Source organism: Pan troglodytes, chromosome 4, assembly GCF_028858775.2.
Source record: "Pan troglodytes isolate AG18354 chromosome 4, NHGRI_mPanTro3-v2.0_pri, whole genome shotgun sequence".
NCBI lineage: Eukaryota > Metazoa > Chordata > Mammalia > Primates > Hominidae > Pan > Pan troglodytes.
In genome coordinates, this window is record NC_072402.2 from 100,689,878 (window position 1) to 100,706,593 (window position 16,716).

Consider the following 16,716-nt stretch of genomic DNA (forward strand, 5'->3'; position numbering starts at 1 on the left):
TTGAAGGTTTCTGATTTTTACCATTGTTGAGGAAATAATAAAGATTTTCCATGAGAACAATAACTTTTCCCAGTCTATGAGTTTTAGCAAATAGGAGGGGACTAAAGAATAAAAAGATTCAAGAGAGAAAAGAAAGTACCATATTCCCTCATCTACTAAAATGCCATTTTCATCAGTGGTATTTAGTAGTGTTCATGGTGTGCCTGCAAACTGACACTCCATTGTTAAGTGGAAATATGCCTTTGACAATGTGCTTTTGATGTTGAAAACTGTGATGGGTTTTAATGAAAGCTATAAAATAAACGCACAATATTTCTACCTTTGAATCCATTGCTGGCAGATCTAATGGCTTCATTTTTCTTGCATTAAGCATGTGTTTTATGTGAATAGTTGATTTGTTATATCTTTTTTTTTGCCTGCAGTGGCACGTCTAGTGATGAAATGTGCAACTTATACATTATGTATTACATGGAAGCCAAGCATGCAGTTTCTTTCATGACCTGTACCCAGAATGTAGCTCCAGATATGTTCAGAACCATACCACCAGAGGCCAACATTCCAATTCCCGTGAAGTCTGATATGGTTATGATGCATGAACATCATAAAGGTAACAATTGATGTTTAATATAAAGTAATATATGATTTTGTATTTTATATTTTTGTATGTATCTTGCTTGACGATATTTAAAATCATCTTTATTCCCTTCTTCTGTCTACCAGTCACATGTACACACATATTTCTTATTTTCTCATTTTTCTCTTTCATATCCTATCTCCCCTCCCTGACATGTCCCCATCAGAACAGTTAAAGAGGAAAATCTCAGCCAGGGATGAAACAGAATCATTTTGGGACCAATCCCATAAATGTAGACCTTTCTTCACTTAATTCATGTTTTCTCATTTCCTCATCTAACTCCTTCCCTAACCAGTAATGACTTACACAGTTTATGAATTTATGCACCATGTTCTAAAGATCACTACAGTTTGCCAGGGAAAATGGTTATCATCTCCAGCCATACTTTAAATTATCCATTTAATGGGCTTCTTCAGGCAAAGAACAATTATTGATTTGTGAAGCATTGCTAGTCTTGACTTTTTAAATCTAATTCTCAGAATTGTTATTTAACATATATATATTGTTCCTCTGCAAAATGGTCATATTGACTGTCACTTTTTAACTTAAAATTGCAAAGTCTACTCCTTGTTTTATTGCATGAAGTATGCTGAGACTTGATTGAGTTTTGCAAGTTCAGTCTTAACACGCTAGAGCAGCTTCTTATTTCTTTCTAGTGGAAATTTTATGAGAGAAGTTAGCATAGCATTCTGGCCATTTATTAAGATTCTACTATATTTATAGAATATGCCTTAAAGTGTTCTTAAATGTTCTTAAAACAGTGCTAAATTTAATTTAAGAAAACAAATATGAGTCATTTTGTCAATGCATTTTGAAAATTCTGTATCATTTATATATTATTGAAAGGGTAGTTGACCTGGTTATTAAGTCAGATGTCTCGTAATTGGTAGGTTGTGCTGGGGGGTGGGGGGTGGGGAGCTTATGAATTAGAGCATTTCTGTCTTATAAATTCTTAATACTGTAATAAGCACAAGACCCTGAATAGTATTTTTATGTTGATGGACTATCTCCAATAAACTATTTTAAGTATGTAATACATACTGCAAATTTATGCTCAGCTTCTTTGATCCTTTACAGAAACAGAATATAAAGATAAGATTCCTTTACTACAGCAGCCAAAACGAGAAGAAGAAGTGTTAGACCAGGGTATGTATGCTTATTTCTATAACTAGTCCTATAAAAGTATCAATTTCCAAGTAGGCAACCAAATTGTAAAGTTACTGAGATATTGTATGTCTCTCTGTATCTGCCTCAAACACTATGTATTGCTATTTTTATGCAATGCATAATTCATGATAAAATGGTCAATTATTGCACTTTAGCTTTGAAAGTAAAATTCATTCATATAATTTAGTGCTGTTTCATTTTCTGTCTTTGTTTTACTTCATTTAATATTATAATTTTTATGTATAGTACAAATAAGTGCAAGTATAATCATTAAAAACCATCAGGCTGCTTTTGAAATCTAATAACCTTAACCATTTAAATTATTGTATATTTTGTATGGTATGTTCATTAAGTAGATTTGAGATTCAAGAAAAAAAGAAATTAAGAATTAAATCCACATCTTACCTCTATAAGTCATTCTTCTCTGCCTTCATCAAGGTAGGAGCGATTATTGTCTTATACATCTATAGTTTTGTGTTAAGTTGCCATCTGCAGAGTTTAAAAAAAGCATCATTCTTCCCCTGTTCTGTTTATTGAAAATGGTAATGTTTGATGCTTGTATGTCATATACTGCATGTGCTGGTACTAAAAAATTACTTCCCTGAATCTTGGCTTTTTGCCAGTTGTTTGGAAGGTAGTGCTTTGGGTTAGGCTTTGGAGTTTGTTATCCTAAAAAGTTGTTTTTGGCCTACGATACACGTTTTTAAACGTTAGTTTCATGTTAATGCAAACCCACTTCTACTGACAGCACAAATAGAAATAGAAAGGATTTTTCTATTAGCAACATGTAGAAGTTTCCTGTTTCTTATTACTAGCTGCTATTGGAATTCTTCAAAATGTATTACATTAGGTCTAGTTCAAAAATATCACTCTTGTATGAATAGTTTTTACAAAATTAAACAATTGAGACTTTAGAAAGGGGAAAATGCACTCTGAAAGAAGCATAAAGTAAACTGTGATCCTGAGGTTTTTAAATTATACAGCGGATGTTTTATAATATCTCATTCTAACAAAGTGACCTTCAAAAAAATACAGCTTAGCTCAAAGCACTAAATGGCTGAGTAATTCAAAATAGCTAAATTTATCAATCCTGTTTATATATTTGTAAGTAAGCCAGTAATAGCAGCCTAAATATAGTGGTATTCAGAGTGTTTACTGTAACTTCTGATGAAGTTTGTTCAGACTTTCAATGAATTATTTTGACATTTCACACGCTATTTGAAATGTATGTCTTTAAAATAATTTTGTCTTAGAATACATTTACAAATAACAACATATATGAAACAATACGGAATGAGATACCACCATTTAGTAGATGCATCTTATAAAATGGTATGTTTCTATGGAAATTGCAGTTGGACTATGGTTTCCTTTTGAAGTTAGTCAAGTTGATCAAGGGAAACACTGACACTTCTAAAAGGTTAAAAACCCAGGGGTTTTGTTAGTGAAGCGGTATTAAAGGTTATATTTCATCTGTTCTTTCCAAATAGTAGGATGTAGGAGGTGTTATATACGCCTACAAACCAGATTCTTTAAAATACTTTCATACCTTGCCATTCATTTACCCTTTTGTGTTTTATAGCATATATATAATATTCAGAGGTGAACATTATCTATATACCCAAATATACAAATATACCCAAACTCTTACTGGTCCCCGAGAATAATTCTATGGACGCATAAGAAATTATTTTCCTGCAGTTTCTATTTTCTTCTGTTTGTGAATAAAAATGCTGTAACTAAAGGTATTTAATTTGAGAAGAAAAAAGCATTCTGATATTATCAATTTTCATATTGCAGAAAATAGGCTGTTACTCATATGTTGAAATTAGTGGGCCCATTAAAATGTCATCTGTAATGACGGTAAAGACAGTAGCCTAACCAAAAGCCATTTCAATGGCTAGCATAGTCTGTGTATGATCCTACCAGTCTATGGGGACCACCAGCCTAGAATTAAAAGAGAAATACAGAAATGTACCAAATGCACATTTGTACACATAGTTCATTTGATGCACTAATGAGATTAGTCTGTCTCCTTACAACACATAGGGCAAATCTCATTGCTGAAAGAGTATTTCATTCTTCTTAGAGATATTTGTTTGCACAAAGTGTCTATTTGTATGCATTCTTTGGAAAGTCAACTTGACCAAGTAGCTAATAAGGGGGCTTTAATTATTCAAATAAATTATGCCATGTATGTTAATTTTTAAAGTAAGCCCTCAAACTTCACTTTTCACCTTATTTGGTGTTCTGGCCAAAACAATTTGTGTAGTATTTCTTCACATTGTACAATTATTTTAATACTTTTTAGCCCCAATAAGCAAAAGCCCACATTATTGTGGTTGTGCTAGCCACAAGCTAACAGATACCATCTATGTTGGTCCTACAGAAGATGTCAAACCCCTGTAGAAAACAGCACAATGTGGGGTAGGAAGAAAAGACTTGAACCATCAGTGGATATGTACTCATGGACAAGCTCTATACCTGTTAGTGGGTACAGATAGTTCTGTAAGTGATGTAGATAGTTCCACCTGGTTAATACTATATATAGTGTATATGTGTGTATATATGCACATACACACATACATATATATATTAAATAAATGCTATTTAAATTGTACTATATATAGTATTATATATATATATTTACTTCCTATCTTAATACATTGGAAAACAGGTAGAAAGATATAAGTCAAGATATGTAATAAATGTTATGTTAGAAAGAAGAAATGACCTTTACTAAGATAGAAAAAAAAGGAGGGGAGAGATAGAAATAATCATATTCCATAGACTAAAAGAAAGAAATGTAGCCATGCCACAAATAAACAGGAAGTGGGAGTTATCTCTAACATGGAGGAAAAAAAATCAAAGAAAGTTAGTGATCTTTAAAGAAAGCCAGTGATCATTAAAACACAGATTTATTTAGTACTCTGTTTCTCCAGGAGAAATATAAATATTTTCTTTGAAATTTGTATCTCAAAAATTGCTAGCTATTGATGTTTTGCCAGAATATTAATCTTGATTAGAAATTAACTAGATGTCTTGACATCTAAGTTGTGCAAATCCAGTCTGTGCTTTCTCACAAACACACTAACCTTTCACAATATCTTTGTCTACATCTGCTCTCTGTAGAACAAAATCTGGTGTAAAGCAAGTGTACCTCAGATTCTGTCTCAAAAGATGTAATTACAGAGACACCACAAAAGCATCATTATATGACAGTTTTACTTATCATGTTGTCCTGGATCATGCAACAATAGGAAACATTTTAATGAGGCTTTAATTGAGTCTGTAGGGATTTCTTTAAAAATAATGCTTATTTTGACTGATTTTTTAAAATAATATTCATTATAAAAGATAAGGAAATTATGTAAAGTATAAATATACAAATAAAAATCATCCATAGTCCCCAGAAATATGAGTACATATATGTATGTGAAATATATATTATGCATATATTTACATATTCAATATATGCATATGTAAAGCACATTATTTTAATTATAATGTATACACAATTTCATAGCCCTTTTTTAAAAATATACCTTGAATATTTTCTCCAATGGTAAAAATTATTGGCAAGAGTGATTTTTAATGGCTGCATAATACATGCATATTCCTGCCTATATCAATTTGAAAATAACCCATTTGCATATAAGGGAGTTTATCTGTGAATGAGTTGATTATGTCTGCCTACAGGGAGAAAAACACAAATGGATATTTAAAACAAACTAAAATGTCACCGTCCTTCAAAGACATTGTGAGTGAAGAATTACCTATATATGTAATAAGTACAATAAACTATACAATAGACTTAATTAGGCAGTGATTCTGCATGGAGGAAATGAATCCTAGGAGACTATATAGAATGAGGAAGTTCACACTGATGTCTTCCAAAGCAGACACACACACACACACACACACACTCCTCACATATATTAAGGTTGGCACTTTTAGAAAACTAACACATTTTGTAAGTTCTCTTTATTTCTTATGCATTATAATTTCTTATATACGTTCACTATACCAAAGCTATAAACATCCTGAACTTTCTATAACCATTGTTTAAGCAAAGAATATGGGCTTGAAACTAAGAAGCTTACTAGATGGAAGCAAAAGTCTACACAATTACATTTAAGAGTTCTGAATTTGAGTGTCTCACCTCTTTAATATTCAAAGTCTAGATGTAGTGTTGAAACTTACGTCTGTTGTATTGGGAAGATTCAGTGTCTTAAATTCCAGGCAGAATTGAAAATCAAAATCTATAATAACAGTATGTCCTTGTTATTATGTATTATGCTCTAGACAACATTTATTTGGCTGCAGAAACAGCCTTTAACATGTTTTATTCAGTTTGCTCCAAAATCTCCTCATTGTAGTCTTTGTGCCCTCATATAATCAATCTTTCTACTCAAAGGTCAGCATAAGCTACTGTATTCCCAAGGCAGAGAGAATATGACAAAAATATAATTTATTGAGGGAAAATACTCCATGACCCCAGATAGTTAAAGGTCTTCGGACACCTTCTGTGAAACAGTAATTTCACAGTGGTTTTATGCTAACAAAAATGAATTACCATTGGCATGTTTTATCAAATAAGCAGAATCAAGGGAACAAGGTTGCCAGTTAAAAACACAATAGTCTACTGTCAAAGTCTGCTAAAGTTACAGTTGTAAACAGTTTATGGGAAGAGTTAAATAAAGGCTGGGCATGGTAGCTAAAATTTATATTTCATTGATTTGTTCAAAATAGGGCATTCCTTTGATCCTCTAATAAAACACAAATAATTTTAGTAACATCTTCTTAACTAATTCCAAGCACTCTCTATGCCACTTTGCTGTTTTAAAGAAGATACAGTTTTTGTTTGTATGCCTATTCACTAAAAATTTATTGGTTTCTTATGATTTATGAGCACTTCACAAGTCTTTATTTATTGAACTCATCTATCAAACACAATTCTAAATACCCCCCAAGGCTCTGGGAAGCTGACTGAATGCTGTTTTGAATTGGTTTCCTAATAACGGAATAGGCAGATGTGAATGATCATTTATCACACAGTTAGGCTTTCCAATATAGATCTGTGTGCATGGTAGTTATGAAAACCATCATCTTCTGTCTTCTCCTTTTTTATATTTGTCTCGTTTTCTTAAAAAGGAAGAAAAGTTGATTTCTGATTGCTTTTCAATCAAATGAGCCCTATAAGGGGAAGAAATAATAAAGTTCACTTCATTTGTGATCCTTGAGCTGGTCACCATGGTCATGTGTTTTATTTCTCTAAGGCTAGAGAATAAATATTGTGGGACAGTAATAAGTAAACAATCAATAAACCAAATTGACTTTAACCCGAAGGGAAAATCAGTTAAGACTAAGTCATAAAACAAATTATTAAATTCTAAAAAGAGATGCTTTTATTTTTCCATTCCTCATATCCCTCTCATTAATCAGTTATGTTCCATGGCTCTAATCATGTTAACTTGGTTACTTGACATATTTTGTCAGTGGCTAACTGCTGCTGAACATCCTATTTACTCTCCTTATATTATAGAAATCGCAGAGCAATAAGCAGTAACAAGAGCTGGGTTTTTTTAGGTAATGAAGAACTAGTAATGTGTGTGGGAAATGGGAATTTATATTCTGGAAAGTTTTGAGAGGTATTTGATCATTTTTAAAAAATAATAGCACCTGCCTCATTAAGATTTTACAATTTCTAAAAAATTAGATACTTTTTTTTTCTATCCAGTAATCTTAAAGCATTTTTTAAAAAACCTTCATAGGACCATTTTTCAATGTATATTTCATCTATTTTAGTTTTTCTCACCATATTCCTGAAAGTAAATCAGAGAAATTTCCATGCTGGGAGCAGGGAATAGTGAGTGGTCCCTGATAATAGAAAAATGTCCATTGATCCACAAAGCAGTTAATGCAAGCACACAACTTAGGAACTTTAATTGGTGGTGTTATTAGATTCCCATGTACTATGCTGCATTCCTTTTCTCCACACATTAGCTGCTACTATAGTTGTGTTTTCCATATACCAAACTCACACAATTGAATTCCTTAAAAGATCTAGAGCATTTGGGTATTTTATAAGAATCAAAAGTTAGGGAATAAAATTTAAAAATGGGATATTACTGCAGCCTAAAATCATCAAGGAAATATTTTTATCTCTGCTAATGCAGATGCAAGGGTTGACATTTTTAACAAGTTATTATTCATCCCAGAATTGCTTATTGAGTATCTGCTAGGATAGGGAAAGTACTAATCTCTGGAACTATGACAAGAAATAAGAAATGAGAGGGACTTTTTTATATAAAACTATAGTTCTATCTTGTAATTTCTCCCTTCCCAGAGATAATTTAAATATACAGAAAGTATTTTTAGAACATCTTAAAGAATTTGGTCATACATGTAAGGTACATTTTTTCAAATCAAAGAAAACTAGGCCTTTTTTTTTTTTTTGAGATGGAGTCTTGCACTGTCGCCCAGGCTGGAGTGCAGTGGCACTATCTCAGCTCACAGCTCACTGCAACCTCCACCTCCCAGATTCAAGCAATTCTCCTGTCTCAGCCTCCTGAGTAGCTGGGATTACAGGTGCCCGCCACCACCCCCAGCTAATTTTTGTATTTTTGGTAGAGATGGGGTTTCACCTTGTTGGCCAGGCTGGTCTCGAACTCCTGACCTCAAGTGATAGGCCTGTCTTGGCTTCCCAAAGTGCTGGGATTACAGGCATGAGCCACGGTGCCCAGCCAAAAACTAGTCATTTTTTAAGCTAGTTTTGTGCAAATCGCTGTGGTATGTATGTATTGACCAGTTTGCACGTTTCTTGTGTTACGATATGGACAAGATAGACCAGGATATGACAAAGAGAAACCCAGTTAAAGAGTAAACCTAGCACTTGAGCTCAGAAGATGGTTAATTTAAAAAGAAAAACAATTAAGTTTTGTATAGTAAGATTGATAAGTTTGAGAAGAATGTATAGGAAAAAGTGTAATGGCCAGTACAGAAAAGACAGGGAAACCTGAATCCAGTCTAGTGAGCAGTTTGGAGGGCAACTGTCATTCTGACCATCTCCTTCAAATCCCAGTTCAATTTCCTACCAGCTGTGCAGGTTAGTACTGTACCTTTTGTTTCCTCATATAAAATAAGGACAATAATAACAATTTAATAGAGATTAAACGTATTAAACCGTATAAAGCATTCAGCAAAGTGAATGGATCATGCTAAGCTCTCAAGAAATTTTAGCTGCTATTATTATTTTCTATAGTTTATATTGTTCTGAATATGTTAACTCTGTCAACAATTGGTAAGAGCAAACGTCTCCATTTTTCTAGGACTGTCCCAGTTTATGCCTAGTATAAATATTATTAACACCCTTTTCCTTTTAAAAAGTATTCTAGTTTGAGAAACAAATTATATGGTCACCTTAGCAGGGAGTCCCAGAATAGAAATAGAAAATACCACCCAGAATATACCCAAGGATTTTAAATCATTCTACTGTAAAGACACATGCACGCATACGTTTATTGCAGCACTATTCCCAATAGCGAAGACTTGGAACCAACCCAAATGCCCATCAGTGCTGCACTGGATAAAGAAAATGTGGCACATATACACTATGGACTACTATGCAGCCATAAAAAAGGTTGAGTTCATGTCCTTTGCAGGGACATGGATGAAGCTGGAAATATCATTCTCAGCAAACTAACACACGAACAGAAAACCAAACACTGCATGTTCTCACTCATAAGTGGGAGGTGAACAATGAGAACACTTGGGAACAGGGAGGGGAACATCACACACCAGTGCCTGTCGGGGGGTAGGGGGGTAGGGGGCTAGGGGAGGGATAGCATTAGGAGGAATACCTAATGTAGATGACGGGTTGATGGGTGCAGCAAGCAACCATGGCACGTGGATACCTATGTAACAAACCTGCACATTCTGCACATGTATCCCAGAACTTAAAGTATAATAAAAAATGCCACAAATCAAAATCAAAGTTAGTCCAGTGGAAAAAAAAAGAAAAGAAAATACCACTCAGAAATATATAGCTGAACAGAGCTGCGGAAAAGGTAGCTATGGGGATATAATCCAGGAGTGTCCAAGGTGGGTAGGGTGCCATCAATCACACATCAGTTCCGTAGAGGTAGAGCCACTTTTAATACCATCCTAGACAGATTTTGTCATCCAGAGCAGAGATGGGGGTCCTTTCTGAGGAAGGAGAAGAGTCTTTCACTGTGACAATCAAAAGATAAGATTCCCAAATGAGTACTGGTGGTAAGGAGGGAAAAGTTGATGTTGCAAATCAGCCTAGGTTGGACCTTGTGATTCACTGGTTAGAGAGAGAAGAACACAGTTTTCTGAGTTGATTTACTCAAAAAAGTGTCATCACTAAGAGAGACACTATTAAAAGGTTAAAATATGGTGAGAAGATTAAGAGCTCCATTTTAGACATTTTAAGTTCAAATGAGACAGACAGACATCCAAGTGGGATTTTCCAGAAGACAGTTTTGTAACACCAGTTTGGTGTTAGGAGAGCTCCAGGCTTGGTAGTCATGTGCCTGGAGGTGGTAGCTTAAGTTTTGTAAGTGACTGAGATCACTTAGTAGGAAGAGGCTTTAGCCAGGGGAAAAATGTTTCAGGGACAGACTTCCCGAAACACCAGCATTTTTTACATGATGGACGGTAAAAAGAGGAAGCACAGATGATAGATGGAGAAGACCTGTAAAGAACAACATTATAAGGAGAGAGGTTCTGAAGGGAACTTTCAACAGGGCTACAGCCTCCCAGTAGATCAAAATAAAGAGTCTATTAGCATTGGCAATTAGGATCCCTTACCTCTTGGAGAAGTCATACAACGGTGAAATAGGAAGTGGAAAGAAATGCATCCAATTTAGGGAGGGAAAAGGATGTAAGGAAGAATGAATCAGCAAGTAGCCCTGCACCATCCAATATGGTAAACACTAGGTGAAAATATTTATGTTTTGAATATAAATTAATTCAAAGTAAAAAATTAAAAATTAAGTTTCTCAGGTGCACTAGCCATTTACGAAGTACACAGCCCCATGTGTCTGTCTAGCAGCTATTAGGTTGGACAGTGCAGACATAGATTACATCCATTATTACAGAAAATTCTTTTGGACAGTGTTGGAGCTTGTAAAGGAAGAGAGAAGATGGAAAAGCCGGAAGGATATGTTATGTCAGAGGAGAGTCTCTCCCCACCTCCACAACAACTCAAGCCCTAAGTGAGTGTATGTATAGCCTGTGAGACAGATATGAGGTAAAGAAGTTGTATTTATTAATAAAAAAGAAAAGAGAGAAGACAGGAGAGGCTTTAGGGAATTCTGGAGGAATGGCATTCAGAACAGTGGCGTAGAGAGAGTTCTTTTTCCAAAGATACGCTAAAAGAGATGGAGAAGGTACAGATACAGCCTCCTTTGGCAAAGCCAGTAACCAATTAGCTGTAGTAGCCACAGTGACTTATTAAGAAAATAGAGGGCTAGGAACCTAAAAGGGCTTTTTTTAAATTTTTTTTTTTTTACTTATTTATTTTTTGAGACTGAGTCTCACTCTGTCTCCCGGGCTGGAGTGCAGTGGCGCGATCTCAGCTCACTGCAAACTCTGCCTCTGGGGTTCAAGCAATTCTCGTGCCTCCGCCTCCTAAGTAGCTGGGATTACAGGTGCCCACCACCACACCTGGCTAATTTTTGTATTTTTAGTAGAGATGGGGTTTCACCACGTAGGCCAGGCTGTTCTGAAACTCCTGACCTCAAGTAATCCGCCCGCCTTGGCTTCCCAGTGCTGGGATTACAGGCATGAGCCACCGTGCCCAGTCCTAAAAGGGCTTTTTGTTTTCTATTACAAAAATCCAAATGTTTGACTAGGAAAAAGGAGCTGATTTTTAAAATATTATATAAACCACAGGTTGAAGCAGATGCATGTTGCAATTAGTTTGTTTTTTCAGTCAGTAATTATAATAGCTATAATTTAGTGACACCTACTTTATGATATGTACTGGACTGGGTATTTTAATATTAGCTGTCTTCTTTAAATGTACAAAGTAATTTCTAAAGGTTATTGTCACTATCTTTATTAAGTTAAGTAGAATTTACTTAAAGGCACAAAGTAGAATTTCTTAGAGGCACAGAAATAGGGTTTGATGTGTATTTGAATTGAGGAGTTGCCATACAGGGAAAGACTAGAGTGCTATAGGTGCACCCAGCAGAGACCCCTGAGTTGAATTGTCAAGAAAGGCTTTTTTGATGTGACACCTAAGATCTGAAAGTTGAGGAGCTAGTTTATTAGTGGGGAGGGAGTGGTCCAGGCAGAAGAAACAGTATCTTCTTAGAGTTGATATTCAAGGAAATGAAAAGCCAATATGAGTGGAACATAAACTGAAAAGAAAAAGGAAACATTGAGAGATGACACAGGGGTCAGGACCACCAACTTGCTTTATTTATGTTCTACTCCATCTGTTATATTCATTAGATGTATTTTCTAAATAAACATCTTAATGTGACTAAGAAAATTGGTTAACATTTCAGGATTCCATATTATATCTAGTACACTAGAAGAGGAAAAAACTCTTTCTGGTTTGCACATAGGAATGTAAGAGATAGCCATCTAGTGGTCTCTCTCTCATGTAACGAGACGTTTGTACAGATTCTGCTCTGAAACTTTATTCTGGCAAGGCCTGTGCAACTGTGTGCAGCCAAGCCTGTTACATTATTTTAACAATTTTTGCTTTCCTAACCCAATAACAATTTTAAATGATAAATTCACATGAACTGGAGTGCTCTACCTTTGGTATTTTATCACAGCTTTTAGATTTCCTCTTACAAACCTGAATGACTATGCATAGTTCTGAACCTGTCTTCCTCCATCAAGATTACCCTAAACACAGAGGTTGCAGTGAGCCAAGATTGTGCCACTGTACTCCAGCCTGAGCGAAAGAGAGAGACCCTGTCTCAATAACAATAATAGCTTAAACATATGGATTCAAGTTTTTATTTAATTTTAATTTTTTTTGAGATGAGGTCTGTCTCTGTCACTCAGGCTGGAGTACCATGGCGTGATCATAGCTCACTGCAGCCTTGAACTCCTGAGCTCAAGCAGTCCTCCCACTTTAGCCTCCCAAGTGGTGAGGACTATAATTGAATGCCACCACACCCAGCTAATTTTTTTATTTCTTAGAGAGATGGGGTCTCACTCTGTTGCCCAGGCTGGTCTCGAGCTCCTGGGCTCAAGCGATCCTCCTGCCTGGGCCTCCCAAAGTGCTGGGATTACAAATGTAAGCCTCCACTCCCAGCCTCAAGTTTTTAAATAATGGTTTATCTCTCCCTGAAATACTCTTGTATTTTATTTCCTAAATAAGATGTTTCATTGTACAAGCATATGAAACTATTTATATTTAATGTGTGGTACATGAGAATTTAGCAGTAATGAACTGTATTAATTTTTCTTCTGTGAGGCAGAATGCCACTGTGCCCTAACAGATTTGGTTGACTTATAATTTGCTTTGTTTATTTTACTGAGATTGGCCCTATTACCTGGTAATTATTTTCTGATTGAAGATTTCACCTGGGATAAGCTTATTTCACTGGCAAGAATTGAAAACCTACTTTGAAACATTAAACCAAGACTATTTGTAAACATGACAGAATCTCTTAGCATCATTTTGGAAAGACTTCATCTCCCCTTGCACCACTTTCTTAATAATATATTCTTCAGTGAAATACATCATGGCTAAACCAGTTATCATTTTCATTTCCTAATGGTCATGAAAAGAGATTTTATAAATGTTTTCTAATTGTGCTGTAAATGTAATTAAAACGTAAGCAACAGGACTCCATAGTCGTAAGTAATTTCATCATTAGCAGCACCTAGTATAGGATGAGGAAAAGGAAGAACTGGTGGTTGCCCTTGGGTTTGGTGTAGGAGAGCAGATTTGTGTTTTCATTGAGAATATGTTTACCATTCACACAGTTGATATAAATGGATTTGAAGTCATCGTGGAAATGATGAGGGTTAAAATACTTCATGAACTTTCTGTAGTCATATTTTGTATATGTGATAATATTTTACAAATAATTTGCTTTCATAGAATTGGAGTCTCATACCCAAGTTTACTCCTTAATACAGGAAGGCATAGAATGCATTTTAGTGATGAATCACCCTAATGATATCAGTTTATTAAAATCTTTTCCTTTGTTTGAAGCTGATTTAAAAGTATCCTTTGCTCAAAAAATTATTTTTCTCACTTGCTCATTTTTTGTTTAAGAGGAGCAACTAGAGCTTACAGTAGCACTGCTAACAAAATAATAATAAAATTTAGGTTTCCCAGTTGTCAAATGGATACGTATTTACTTGTGTTTTACAGGAAATGTATATTTCCTGCTCAAGAAATGTATATTTCATTTCTTGTGGCTTGCACTTCAATAGGTTTTTAAAGACAACTGCAAAGAGTTTCTTGTGCAGATAGCTGTTATCTAATGTAGCTATTGATGATATTTTATTTTAGAAATCTGATGAGCTCTTAATTTCCGTATCAATGAAACTATACTTTGAAAACCATTTATTGAAATGTGCCATGCAATTACATAAGCATTATTTTTTCTACTAATATGTCAATAGATGTTATACATAAAGAAATAGATGATATACGAAATAAAGTATTTCATTGGTCTAGGAATTTTTCTTTTTTTTCCTCCTATGCTTAAAAGTCTGAGTGCAAACTTCTCTCTTATTTATTATGAGAAATGAGTAGATATTTTTTAAAGCACCAAATTTTGTAAATTTTGCAATCTTATCTACCCTCCACGCCCTTATCTCTTCTCTTTTTTCCACAGGTGATTTCTATTCACTACTTTCCAAGCTGCTAGGAGAAAGGGAAGATGTTGTTCATGTGCACAAATATAATCCTACAGAAAAGGCAGAATCAGAGTCAGACCTGGTAGCTGAGATTGCAAATGTAGTCCAAAAAAAGGATCTTGGTCGATCTGATGCCAGAGAGGGTGCAGAACATGAGAGGGGTAATGCTATTCTTGTCAGAGACAGAATTCACAAATTCCACAGACTAGTATCTACCTTGAGGCCACCAGAGAGCAGAGTTTTCTCATTACAGCAGCCCCCACCTGGTGAAGGCACCTGGGAACCAGAACACACAGGAGGTGCGTGTAGGGTTTCTTTTAAGCAATAAAGTGTGAAATGCTACAATCCACGTTAGCAAAACCTGAAGGGAATAAGAATTAATGGGTGAAAAAATTCATCAATGAAAAGGACTTATCATTAGAAAAAATATTACTCAGATTTGGGCTATCAGATAACATCTTTGAAGATTTTTTTTTTGTTTTGGTTTTGGTCTATTACTGCATAAATTTAGTGTCTGTTCTATTGGTGAGCCAGAACTACAAGGACCAAAAAATATTTGGATCATTTGGGGAAAGGAGGCATATGAAATTCAGAATAAAAATTCTTACAATTGAATATTTTTCATTTTGCTCAATGGAAATACATTGAAAATTCAAAACCTGATATGTAAAGTCCCAGTTTAAGAAATGCTCATATACTGTCTCCTTGTAAGGTAATTAAATTCCTCTCAAATGAATCTTACACTTTCAACATTCTCATCCAGTTGACTTGTAAAATATAACCATTTTTATGATTTTGATTTCTTAAGTTTCATTATAAATTACAATCTTAATTGGAAAGTTGAGTATTTCTGAAGGGACCTCTACTAAGTCAATAACTATCAGATTTATCTTTATTTCTAGCCCAAATAGGCTTCCATAAGTAGAGGAAAATGCCTTATTCCCTTCAGGTTTCCGTACCAGCAAGCTATGGATGCCTCATCTTTGTCTTTAATTGTGTTGTGGCCTCTGTGATATTGATTGTGTTTCATGTTACTTGCTAATGTGGAAAGCCAGATAATACAGCATGTGGAGATAATCTCCAAAAAAGTAACGGATATGCGTGCATGGCAGCTGTCCATGTGTGGGTTGGAATGGCACAGGCTGCCAGCTTGATGTTTTCAAATTCAGCTTTGTAGGAGGCCATAAATTATTCAACACCCAGGTGATTTTTATTTATAATTGAAAAAAAAATTAGCATGCAGTGCCTTTTGCTAACATGAGAGTTTCAAAGCATAGTCCATTGGTACTGGCCTAATGGTTTCTGTGAGATGTTAACTGGAAACTGGATTTTTAACTTTTCATGTTTAAACAGGATCAGCCCTGCTCTAACTCATTCTGGATTTGACAAATAAAACTATGTTTCTCATGAGGTGGTCCCTGGACCTCCTTGCCTCAGAATCACCTAGGATGCGCAAGAAAAATTTAGACCCTGAATCCTATCAAAGAACAACTGAATCAGCATTTCTGAGTATGATGCCTAGAAATTTGCAGTTTATCATGCCCCTATCCATTTCAAAACACACAGGAATGTCTGCATGAACTTATATTTTAAGGACAGTGAATTGTAACCCAGACAACATGGAAATATAAAAGGGAAAAGAGCCTCTTTGGTGGGAATACAATTGTGTTCATGTGTGAAATGTGAGTTGCAGCATGCTTTATTTATTCCATGACTTGTCTTTGTTATTCTTAGATTTGAAATGATATCATGGTCATTTGTAGGCATCAAGAGTGTCAGTGTCCCAGTCAGAATTTGACTTAAGATATTGCATTTCTGAAACTTACTCAGTTTTTCTACGAAATAAATCCTTAAAATACCCAAGTGCATGTACTTGGCAAATATCCTCATACTTTCCAAAGTGGTCAAATGGTAGTGCTCAAGAGAAAAATGCTTCTCTAGTATCTGTTTAGGGAAATTTCCTTCCCGTGAATGTCACTGACGTGAATAACAATGAGTCATAGAAACATACAGCACAACTGCAAATTAAGAAAGGAACATGTATTTCC

The 16,716-nt window shown here is 35.0% G+C and overlaps 2 protein-coding genes across 17 annotated transcripts in view; one reads left to right on the forward strand and one right to left on the reverse strand.

Moving 5' to 3' along the window:
* Window positions 1-16,716, forward strand: part of PAM (peptidylglycine alpha-amidating monooxygenase) — a 170,374-nt gene that overhangs the window by 99,998 nt on the left and 53,660 nt on the right. For 8 of the 16 annotated variants that reach the window (XM_016953561.3, XM_054684497.2, XM_063811453.1 and 5 more), the window contains exons 12-14: window positions 423-607; window positions 1,712-1,780; window positions 14,647-14,967. In XM_016953561.3, the coding sequence (XP_016809050.3) occupies window positions 423-607; window positions 1,712-1,780; window positions 14,647-14,967 (575 nt within the window). The remainder of the gene's footprint in view (window positions 1-422; window positions 608-1,711; window positions 1,781-14,646; window positions 14,968-16,716) is intronic. The other 8 variants (XM_009449418.4, XM_063811456.1, XM_054684504.2 and 5 more) reach the window with 1 other exon arrangement.
* The window catches only part of GIN1 (gypsy retrotransposon integrase 1), a 158,315-nt gene continuing 143,805 nt past the window's right edge, over window positions 2,207-16,716 (reverse strand). Inside the window, exon 14 of the mRNA XM_063811460.1 lies at window positions 2,207-2,290. The gene's annotated coding sequence lies outside the window, so the exon portion shown is untranslated. The remainder of the gene's footprint in view (window positions 2,291-16,716) is intronic.